The sequence below is a fragment of the Geospiza fortis genome, unplaced genomic scaffold, assembly GCF_000277835.1.
Source record: "Geospiza fortis unplaced genomic scaffold, GeoFor_1.0 scaffold35, whole genome shotgun sequence".
Lineage (NCBI taxonomy): Eukaryota > Metazoa > Chordata > Aves > Passeriformes > Thraupidae > Geospiza > Geospiza fortis.
This window is the reverse complement of record NW_005054453.1, coordinates 830,348-842,004: the sequence shown is the minus strand read 5'-3', so window position 1 is coordinate 842,004 and position 11,657 is coordinate 830,348. Positions and strand designations below refer to the sequence as shown.

Genomic DNA, 11,657 nt, shown 5'->3' with positions numbered 1-11,657 from the left:
TTACTTTAAAGCAGCTTAAACTTGCCTGTTCTGACCCCTGGAAGGCCAGGCACTGCAGGGCTAATTCCTGATCCCAATTTCCAGACAGGCTGACAGCACAGGCGTTTTCAATGGTCTGAACAGCAGCACAAAAGAAAAGCAAATGAATGTCCACTGAGAAGTGACCTTGCTAAATTACAGCAGGTACCTTGAGCATCTGCTGCAGGCACTGCTGTGACTCTCACTTCCAGTGTGCCACAGGAGCTCACATTAGCTCTGGAGTATTGATCTAGCAAGGATCAGTGCAAGGGCACTTCAATGAGAAAATGAATAATTCTTATCCTGATTATGATGATTAATTCTGTTATGTCAGCAGCCTTTGGCACAGCCAGTGACAGCAGCAGATTTCAGAGGGGAAAATCTAATTCAAGAGCCAAGAACCTTAAAGAGGGGTTTTGTTTGGCTAAGTAATATTAATAAATTACATACAAGCAGCCATAATTTTACATATATGGATAAGCACATGTATTTTCCTCAGTTCTGTATAGGACTTGCTACTGATGTATATTTGAAACATCAGCCAAGATTTAAAACCTGGCATTGTTGCTGGAATTGACCAATCACAGATGGACTCAATGTGGAAGTTTTTGGACCACATGAAGCTGAGCAGTTTTTGGACCCCATGAAGCTCTCTCACATGCCAATTTCACAAATAAATAATCAGTGTTGAACTGGCAGGTGTCCTGCTCCCATCACTTCAAGTTTGGTTATGACAAAGACTAATCAAGACATCTCTCAGGTACATCATTTAAGATAGGCCTTTGCACACAATGTTGGATGTTTCAATGTTTGAAGGGGATTTGGCTTTCACACAGTGCATTGACTTATTTCCTCTCCAGTTCTGAAGGCATGCACTCACCAGTTGTGCCCCTCTCTCCTATAGAGTTTCTCCCTCAGCTGCCATAACCAATTGTACTATCTGGCAGTTTGCTTTTGTCCTGGATGAGCCCCAGCTCTTGTCTTTCATGCATTTGGTAGGAGATGCATTTAGGAAGAAAGTATCAAGACCAGGTTTTCCAATCCTGTTTTGCTACAAAATGTTCATCTGGCAATCTTAACATCATTAAAATGAGCTTAACAGGGTATGCTCTGCTAAAACATGACCTTTAGCTGTTAAGAAAGAGTAGAGAAACACCACAAAAGGAGGTAATGGTATAATCAGTTCAGGTATTTGACAGATAACAAAAAGGGCTCTCTTGCATTAAGGCGTGGCATTTAGAAAGCTGGAGCAACACTTTAGGTTGGCTGCCCTTGTATCATGATCAGTCTGCTGTAAAACATTCCCTTACAGAGGGAAAATAAATGCCATCACTTAGATCTGTAGATGGGTAACGAACATGTTCACTTTCCAATCAGAACACTGCGAACACTTCTGCAGGTGTCACCGTCTCAGCTCAGAGTGCCGATCGTTTGCCTTGTACTGGCAGGCTTGCACAGGATAGTGTTTGGACCCAGCATTTTGAATCCCCCATGCTTTCTCACCTTCTCAATTCACGTACAGTGTTGTTTCCTATCTATTTTTTTTTTTATCATATGCAAGGAAAAGAGTTGAAGGCTAGATACAGAAGAAACCAGTCTTCTTTTCAGATGCCTTACAGATTTTTGTGGCAGAAAGGATACCAACATTTTACTTCCATAAAAGTTTTGATTATCTGGGGTGCTCTGATAGTGACTATATATAGCCCCACCAATTAATATCTAATAATAAAAATACTGAAAAGGTGATGTGCAAATATACAAAGAACTACATTGATCTGCCATACTGACATAAACAAGGAAGTAATTTCAGTGTCAAGTTATACTTTGTACACAACCTGCTTTCCAGCTATTCAAGGGAGATCAATAATTATGACAGGTCATTAGATAATGCAGTTGACTTTTATTGTGCAGACCAAAAAAAATGCAGTCACCAACCCACCACTGCATAATGTATGAAATCAGTTAACAAAATTATTGTAAAAAATAACTTAGTTTCTGATGGGCAAATGGAAGCAACAGCTACAGCTTTCCCACATTCCTGTGTTGATAGGAGAAATGGTATTGAACCATTATACTCAGTAACTCAAGGACAAAACCATTCTGTTGTTTAGGGGACTAAAAATACCTTGATTTTCTCCCCCAGTCCCAAACCTAACATCAGTTCATCTACAGGAAAAATGTCCTTTGGAGTTACTGCAGAAGTGCCACATTCTTTGCTCTCTAACTCTGATACATAAGTACCTGACAGAGCTACCCTACTAGCATGTACACAACTCAGTGAAGCGTTGCTTGGCTCCTTCCAAAGCCAGCATACTAAGCTTAATCTTCTGATTCCTCATAATGTGCATACCCACTAGCATAGGTCCTTCCTAAATTCAAATTGCTGAATACATCCGTGGCCTCAGAATCTGAATCCTTCCCTCGCTCATCATTGTCATCTTCATCATCATCTTCTGCTTCATACTCATCATAGTCATCCTCACGGTCACCTGCCTCCCCACTCTTGCTGGAGGAAAGGTTTTTCCAGTAGGCATCATAACCAGAAGCTCCATCTGCATCTTCTCCTCCAGTCTGTCGGCCAAATTTCAATGAACGTGCTGCAAGCAAAGAAAAATCATCATGTTCCCACTAATCTAACATTTCATTTCTTTTTTTCACTACTTGAAGAGTAGTTTAAATGGCAATTATTTTTCATTTATCCACAACTAAAATCTCAAACTAGACAAAAGCTTTCATTTTCTTGGAATGAATTAATTGTTAAGAATGAGACTGGTCAATTCCAGAACTCGGAAACACAAAGTTTTTCTCAAAACAAATGAAGCAAAACTGTGCAAAACAATTGAACGTAACCAGACGTTAAGTCAGTGCTCCTAGGTAGAAATTAATCACTAATGGCACTTGTATGGCTTGTCAGCTAGAGAAACTGGCTTACTTGACATGCTCAGATCCTTTGTCTGCTGAGTTTCATGGCCACATTTAGGGCAAGGAGGCTTTTTCCCTTTTTCCTGCTTGAAAACCTTACTTCGCACATGATCGTCACAAAAACAAGCCTGTGTGTTGAAGGGAGAGTACAAAGGCCAAAGGTTTTAATCACAGAAGCACATTCTTCAACAACAAGCAAGCAAAACTGTGTCTAACAGCAGCAGGGTTTTCTGGCTAGGATTAAAATTTAATGAGGTCTCTCTTGCAGTGGACATGGGGTCTGTGCACAGAGGAACCACTCTGTGTTCAATGTGGTTCCAGGGTTTATGGGGAAGAGGCTGAATAAAAGTGCCAATAAACATGCAGAGACAGTAACATAATCCAGGGCTGCATTGCAGTGCTGCCCACAAGGAGCCTGGCAAACTTGGGTTTGTGTTGACAAGCTTAAATAAACATAATGAGATGTATGCCAGAACAACACTATGCAGGAGCCTGAAGGAAAAAATTAGAGATGGGAAGTTCACATGCTGAGCACCAGGGTGCAGTGAAAATACCTGGAAAAAGGAACTATTTGGAACAGGCCACCGATGCCATGGGAGATGCAGGGAAAACATATGGAAGGTAAGAAGAGTAAGAGCAGGCAATGAACCAGCACCTGGAGAAATCTGGACAATGCTGATGATGCAGCAGGTGGAACTTTTGATACAAAATTACTTCTGAGTGTGTAAAAACGTAAGCCCAATGCAAACAAATCAGCCTGTTCATATGGAAAACTGGATTAGCTGTGGAGATTATTCCTTTGGATGCAGTGATTTCTAGTCAGATAATCACTTGACTGTTTAAAAGAACAACTTTTCTAATCGTTGCAGTTCCACACTGGATCAAAGCATGTTCCAAAGCCTTGGATTCTGTTCACGACCAAGGATTTATTTTGTTGTCTTGGTTGTTTTTTAAAGCCCCAACACATTGCAGGCCCAACTTAAACAAAGAGAGCTGGGCTCTTTGAAGATCACCTCACTCTGTCTTGTGGCTCACAGGCAAGCACAGGTATAAGACCTTTTGTCCCCCACAGGTTTGACCCCAGGCTACAGGAACTAATACAAAAGTATGAACTTCCTCTTAATCATAGAGAGGAAGATGTGGCAAGGCCTGATACCAGCCTTGGAGGCCAAGGAGAATAAGCCTAAAATCAGCTCCTCACAAATGTCTTTACTCTTTACCTTGCAACGCAGGCAGGAATGCTGCCCCAGCCTGTTACAGGAGACACCTGTTGGAGAAAAGCAGTATGACAAATTCAGTACTAGGAAACTACAGACCTGTCATGTTTTTAAAACCTTGTAAAAGCATGCAATACCATAATTGAGGCATTTATTTCTAATTCCCTGACACCACTGTACTCTGGCAATGTGAATCAGTCATTTTACCCCACAGTACCATTTTACTAGATTTTCTTAACTCTAAACCTCACTTTGACACAAAAAATGAAATTTCAAGAAGGGAGAAGCGGTTAACTATTTCTTGAGCTTCTAAACTTTTAAAACCTGAGGTTTCAGAACCAATTTAGTGTTAAGGTCTCATCTTGCTTTTCCTTTTCTCACAGCATTCAGATGAAGGAATGCTAGAGATGTAAGAACACTTTAAGCTTGCCAACTTCCAAACCTAGAAAAGTTGTTACATTCTGTATTTTCTGTCATATCCTCTGGAAATGTACTTGACTGCACAAAACTTCATAAGAGAATCTATGTGTTAAAGAACTGGAGCTGGCACACAAGCTGTAAGGAGCAGAATCAGTGGCCAAAATTTAACTTGTCTTGAGCTTCAAATTGTTTTTATTATTCCACTAGAGGGAGTACAGTAAAGGCAAACACTCAGGAATTGGCAGCAACACGAAGTTTGGTGAATAGTTACTCCTCAAGAAGCAGTAACACGTACATTCCAGTTTCTGTGCAAGTACTCATTCCTTTCCTCCTTGTCTAACCCCTATGACAGCAGTTTTTCAATCTGAAGTAATAAATATGATGAGTTCACATGAGCAGGACAGACATGGGATTTAGAGCTACGGCATGTTTAAAGATGGAACTGGAAATGCTGATGCTGAATATATTCATTGTTTTTTGAGTACCTGCACTTTAAAAACCTCTCTCAGATAGTGATGGAAAGTAACAGCACCATTTTCACAGCTAAAATGGATTTACACTACAATCACATGACCACATTTGCAGTTCATGTCTTCTGTAAAAATACAAGTTTTATAATCTTGTTACCTCACTGACAAAAATCTTGTCTCTACGAAGTCTGCTCTGTGCCACAAAACACAGTGAAAACCCTCCAAAAATTCTCTCTCTATTTAGGGTGTGATACCACATCTGTGAATTGAGAGCTTCCAACAATCACTGAAGAAACATTCCTATGGAACAGCTGTTGCTGCCTCAATATTGCTCTGCAGGAAGAAAATGTATTCTGGCAGAATACATCTAGGGAATTCCGGCAGAATACATCAAGAGAAGCTAAGCAAGGCTTAAAAAATAGCTGGCTAGGAACAAAAGTATGGAAGATGAAAAGAAGATAAGAGATGTCTAAAGACACTGATTAAAACACTGAAATCACAAATATTCTGGACCAGGAGAAATCAATTAGGACAAGAGATTAGCCAGTTCAAAGGAAAACAGCATTATGATAAAGAGCACCTGCAATTTCTACAATAAGAACTGAAAATGTTGCAATAGTCAAGATACATGCATACAAGTTTTGGGAAGGACAAACAAATGCTTGTCTTGTGATAAATCAAATCCTATTTAATGGTGGGTAGGCAAGAAATGCTGCTAGAAAAATTTAGTTATTTCAAATATGCATAGTCTTGGCTTGTTTTGTTTTATTGTTGTTCTTTTTTTTATCTTCTCTTGAAGATACCCTGTTTCAGCCAGAGATGAGTAATGGGTGAGCAATGTCAGGCATGGCCATCATGTCCTCTTACAAACAGCAGTTTTGTCCACACAATTAATCAAATTTCAAAAGGACATAAAATGTTCAGCTACCTGTTCTTTACTCAGAAAGAGTGAACACGTATCAGCAATTGATACACTACTGACACGTGTCCACAGTCCACTGGTAAGTGAGGAAATGAACACTGAAATCATGCTCTGGGACTATTTTTGTCACTTCCTTCTGTGCTCACCCTGTCTCACTGAGTCAGATGATGACTGCTGAGTCACAGCCTTCCTCAGGACTTGAGCAACTGCTAACCTTTCACCAGGACTCAGGCCTTTCACAGCAACCTGGGAAGGTTTAGCCAGGCTAAGATAGGTGGCATTGTTTAGGGCAGCTGTCTTCCAGGAGGAACAGGGATCTAGAACTAGTTCATCCCTGGGTCAGACGAGTGGAAGACAGCTCCTTCTGCCTGCAGAGGTTGGTGCAGTGAAAAAGCAGCATCAGCAGTTCCAGTTGTTTTGCTGCAGTCCTGCTACTGCCAGCACTCCAACTTTGGAGAATGCTGGCTCCTGCAAAGGCAGCTTCCCTTGGGAGGCCTGTAAGAGCCTGGCAGGAAAACAACTGCCAGGTATGCTCTGGCATGGAGGAAGGGCCATGAAAGAGAAAAAAGTTGTAGTCTGGAAAACTGGATACCAAAAGCCAGTACATAGAAAACAGGCCCTTCCCTCCAGGGGTGGCAAAATCTACTTGGGAAAGGTGATGGAGAGTATTCTGGAGCACAGAGGAAACAAGTAGAGAGTCTGCTTTGCTGTGGTGAAAGGGATTATGAATAACTAACTTACATTTAAATGTCTCTGCTTCCAGAACTTGGCAGCTGGCTTGATGTTCAAACTGATCATCTTCACAGAGAAAATCATGGCAAAAAGAGCAGGCGAATATTCTGCCTCCTGAAAGATTTATCAAGGCAAAAGAATCAACAATGGACAGAGGCATCAAGTCCTGCTCTGCAAACAATTTAGGCAGTAGTTTTGACTGAAGACCAGTTCTCCCTTCTGTGACAAATGCTTCAAGGTCCTAAATTAGACACTGCTATCCATTTTTACACCGAAAAATACCTCCTATCCTACAATATAAGACAGTATAACTATAAAGCAAGCATTACTTCTAGTATTTTTCTTCATTTTGACTGTAGCATTAACTATTTTTCTTTAAATCAGATCACACTCTCATCCAGTCTTCTCTGCTCAGCTCTGATACACACTTGAAATAAACACTTTAAAAGATTCAGAAAAGGAGATCAGTATGGTTTCCTAAGCAACTGGGAATCCAAATACCCGTGCTAGTGCAGAAGAATGGAGTAACAATGGCAGAAAACTGTGTTGGCAATTTGATGCAGTGCTTAATTATGTGAATAATTAAGCTGATAAAACCATTATAATTTAGATTACATAATCATCCCTGAATTGAGCACTGTATGTTCTTGAGCAGGTAATTTACTTTCCCCACTGTAAAATGACTATTTTTAAAACAGGGAGAATCCTTGCTTTGAACAAACATACTGCAAGGACTAATTTAATGAAGACCAAAAAGGCTATGTTAAGAATATAGGTGCACTCACTTAAGCAATGCAAGGAAAGAAGTGTAATTTATATGTTCGTATTTTTAAATGTGAGCAACCTACCATGGTCCCAGACACTTCTTTCACACTCAACGCATTCTGCATCTGCCAGAGGGCACATACACGCGTGGGTGCTGAGACACTTCCTCCCGTGACACACCCAGGCTTCACAGAAATCACAGATTGCACCCTGCAATCACAGCAAGATATCATCTCAGGACTTCTGCAATACCAACAGAGAGACTTATCCCATAATCCTCAACATATCCTAGTATCCATTCTCTCCATGGGCTCACTTTGGCTGAGTGAGAGTATCGAACCAAACCAGTTTTCCGAGTGTTCTGACCAAGCTGCTCCACCACAGTTCATGCTTGTTTGTTATTGATTTCTGCAGGATTACGTATGATGCAAAATAATTTGGTTACCTATCTCAATCCTGGTTTTTACATTTCTTATCACACACTTCGCACATGGAAAATTGTGTCCTCCAGTTGAAACCTGGGATCCATAAACGATAACAATGTTCTGGCAAAAATGAAATTTCAAATACCTGAAAAATGCCTTTAGACTCTTAAAGCTGAAATCACTCACTTGGATTTTAAACTCTACTATATTAGAGCACAAGCTCTGTAGAGAGCAAAGAACAAATAAGCCATTAGAAGTAAGTTAGACTCTTTAACTTTTATTTTGATTAAATTGTAAGATCTCCGCTTCAGCTATCTTTAACTGTAGCATTTAAGAAGCCCTCTCAGCCCACAGGTAACTAATTACTATGTGCATTACATGCACACAAAGCTAAGAAAACAATGATGAATCCAAATTTAAGTGTTGATGTGTTCACTCCTGCATCAGTGAATGCACGTTAAGGCTGGCTGTGTTACTGAGAACAGCTGATGGCCAGCTGCAGGCAGCAACAGGACAGAGATTTAGATCATTTAATCCAGAGGCTGTGACAGTCACACCTTGCTTTCCAGAAACTAACATGTCCTTCTAAGAACAAAACTTCAAAGGCCCGAAGCTATGATTAATTAAGAGCCCAAAAGAGGGGGTTTGTTCATTAAAATTCCCCTCTAGTGGAACAGATTCCTGTCTGTGTTACTGACAATCTCTGCAGTACTAAAACAACAGCAACAAAAGTCTGCAGGTTTCTGCAGAATAATCCTACATTTTAATGAAGGCTGGGAATTGTCTGTGGTGCATGCATGTGCTTAGGGCCTGCCACCAACACAGATCCATTAGCATCCAGGACATGTGCTGGTGTTTGCAGGAGCTGAATCTAAAACTTAAAACTTTGGGGGTTTCAGTATAAGGGAAAAATCAGTTTGTTACAGAAAAGCAAGGACAAAACCAAATTTGGCATGGTACATGCTATCATCCCATAAATCTGTTTTATCATTTTTCCAGAAGATTTGCCCAGAATATTCTCATAGTGCAAAGAGGGCTGGAATTTTGTATACATACCACCATAGCTAGTCCAGTACTGTACACACCAGCATGTTTTATAACACAGTCAGAAGACTTCATCATGCATTTGGTTTTTCCTGTTTAAAATAAAAAGGCAAGCAACCATAAGAAAACTATGTAAAAATAAAATTTAAAAAAAATAGAGTGCATGTTTATGTAAGAACAGTACTTCAACTAAATGCCTGTGCTTAACTGTAAATCTAGGTAAAAATAATGCAAGCAAAGGTGTTTGCATTCTTGCTGCATTCTGCAATCCACCTTCACACCTCCATTAGGTTAAATTAATTATTATTGTCTGTTTTCAGTCAAATCTCTTGCCCCTGTACTGAGATAATAAGACAATGTATTGGTCTTGCTCTGTGTTTTGAAGCACTGGCAAAAAATGTCAAATGTCAAAACAAAGAACAAAACTAAAGTCAAAGACCAGCAATGAAACCTTATGTTTAAAACCACTGCTACTTCTGACCCACCATAAAAGCAGCTGAGCTGGGCAGTGAGAGGTGGTGGGGACATTACTGGGTGTGGAGCACTGGAACAGAGCTACCTTGCTCCCATCCCTCACGGGCTCCTCTAACAAAGATGCTGTTGTTTTAGAGTCCCCAGTGCTTGACTAAGCATCATCAAACAGCTCTAATGGTCTTCATTTGGAAAACCATGGGTCTCAATATAGTATTATGGTTGCTGATAGTAATGTTTTTCCTCCAGATTAAGATAAATGCAACACACAGATATGAACATAAAACAGAGAGCACGTTGTTAGTACTTCACTGCATGGTGACAGAAAGGAGACTCATGAAGGGTGACACACTGCCACTGCACATTTAACAGAAATGCTCCCAGAAATGCTCAGTATCTGCAGGTCACAACAAAGGCACTGAAAACTGCACATTAACAGCTCTGAGAGTCAAACTCCAAAACAAGCCAAATTGCTTAATGACAAATTGAACATCTGCAGTGATGTGTTGAAACAGTAGAACATTCACCTCAGTATTAAATGAATATCAACATCTCCTGCAAGCAAGCACCTGTTTAAAAACAAAGGGCGTTTTAGCCTGATTCAGAGCAGTTCTGTCACTAGGAGTCCTTCTCTTCTAATTTCAAAGCATCAGCCCTCAAGCCCACATAAATAACAAGAGCTGCATATTACATTACAACCCCATGCAAGGTGAATAATATATTGATGCTTTAATTGATATTGATCAGATATTATATAATCCCTAAAAAAAGCAGTATTTATTGGTGCCTTGCTAGCAGTCAGAGCTTTTTTAGTTTTACTGCTGTTATGAAACAATGCTCCACATGGTCAATCTATGGAAACAGTCAGATTTCTCAAACCTAAAAGGAAGTGAGACAATTGTTTCCAAAGAAGACAAGCCATGATCCAGGCTTGCAAGCCTCTGGGGGTTAGAGGCATATATACTGATCAAAGAAGATCAATTCCCAAGGTGGATATTCACAGCAGATTCAAAAGAACCTGCTCCACATCACAGAGGTACTTTAAGATAAAGCCACTGTAACACAGACACTGAGAGTTTAACATCAGAAACCGGACTGAGGACAGCTTGTTTTCATTCATTACTTCTACTCACCACATTGTGCACAAATGGGCAATTTCTGAACAGAATTACAGAAGTAACAAAAAGCTCGATTCTTCTGTCGTCTAGGCACATGGAGATGAAAAAACAAAAATAAAGTATTAAGCTTTAAAAGAAAGCATTAAAAATACGTGTAAAATGTCTGAAACAAATACTAAACTATTGGTTTTAGAAGGATAAAAATTCTTACCTTTGGCACTTATCACATTCCTAAAAAGAAAAAATACAACTCTGGTTAATTATTTTCATTCTAGGAAAAATATATAAAATTTACAGACCTCCACAGGGAGTTACAATTAGGATCCAAACCTTTTAATCAATATTCTGTCTGGTGCAAACGTAACCTTAAATAGGAAGGATAGCAGGAAGAATGACATTCTAGTGGCATTAAATGCATTCAAGGTGTTATCACTGGGTTTACATAATCAAAATTAGGTATTTTAATACAGAATACTTGAGGTCACTTTACCATCGAGGCATTACAAGGATGTTTGGCCAAGTCTATGTTGGCTCGTGAAGCCCTTATCTGCTTCTCACGCTCCCGACGGTTCTCCGCTTTCTTACGAGCACCGGTCTTCTTTTTAGGCATGTTTACTCTCTGTGGGGGGAAAAACAGGTATGGGCTGAATGCACATAAAACTAGGTAAGTAAATACATGGACACATCCAGCACTAAACCTGGATTTTACAGTTCCTGCATTAACTGTGCTTCATCTCCATTCACTTCCTTGTCTGAAAGTTTCTTTTGAAACGCAGAATAAGGGGGACAATCCACGAGGAAGAGCCATGTGATGAACCATAAAGAATCTTGTGATCTAGAAAACTTTGCTAGCCTGAACTTTGTGTTTAACTCTCTTTGAAGGGTTTTGCCTTAAAAAAAATGAAACCATTACTATCTGTAGGTTTATTCATGATGGACCTCTGGTTTTGGTTTACCTTGCCTGTTTAGTAAGCATCTGTAAGGACAGTTGCAGCATCAACAGGCAGTCAATTCTAGCAGCTTCAACTTGGAAGAAAAATTGGTATCTTCATTCAAAAGGTCTTATAAACCAAAGAATCCTAACTTTCCTGAACACAGAAATATATTGTCCTGACCAGATACTAAAATTTGCT

The 11,657-nt window shown here is 39.8% G+C and overlaps 1 protein-coding gene across 1 annotated transcript; it reads right to left on the bottom strand.

The window, feature by feature from the left end:
• Positions 1-1,898: 1,898 nt before the first annotated feature.
• ZNF330 (zinc finger protein 330) lies at positions 1,899-11,140 on the bottom strand. The gene is made up of 9 exons (XM_005427764.1): positions 11,015-11,140; positions 10,736-10,755; positions 10,540-10,610; positions 8,948-9,027; positions 7,550-7,676; positions 6,711-6,815; positions 4,161-4,207; positions 2,951-3,068; positions 1,899-2,615 (listed from the first exon to the last, which is right to left on the bottom strand). The coding sequence occupies exons 1-9, from the start codon at positions 11,132-11,134 to the stop codon at positions 2,338-2,340; spliced, it is 966 nt and encodes a 321-aa protein (XP_005427821.1). The 5' UTR covers positions 11,135-11,140; the 3' UTR covers positions 1,899-2,337.
• Positions 11,141-11,657: the final 517 nt, after the last annotated feature.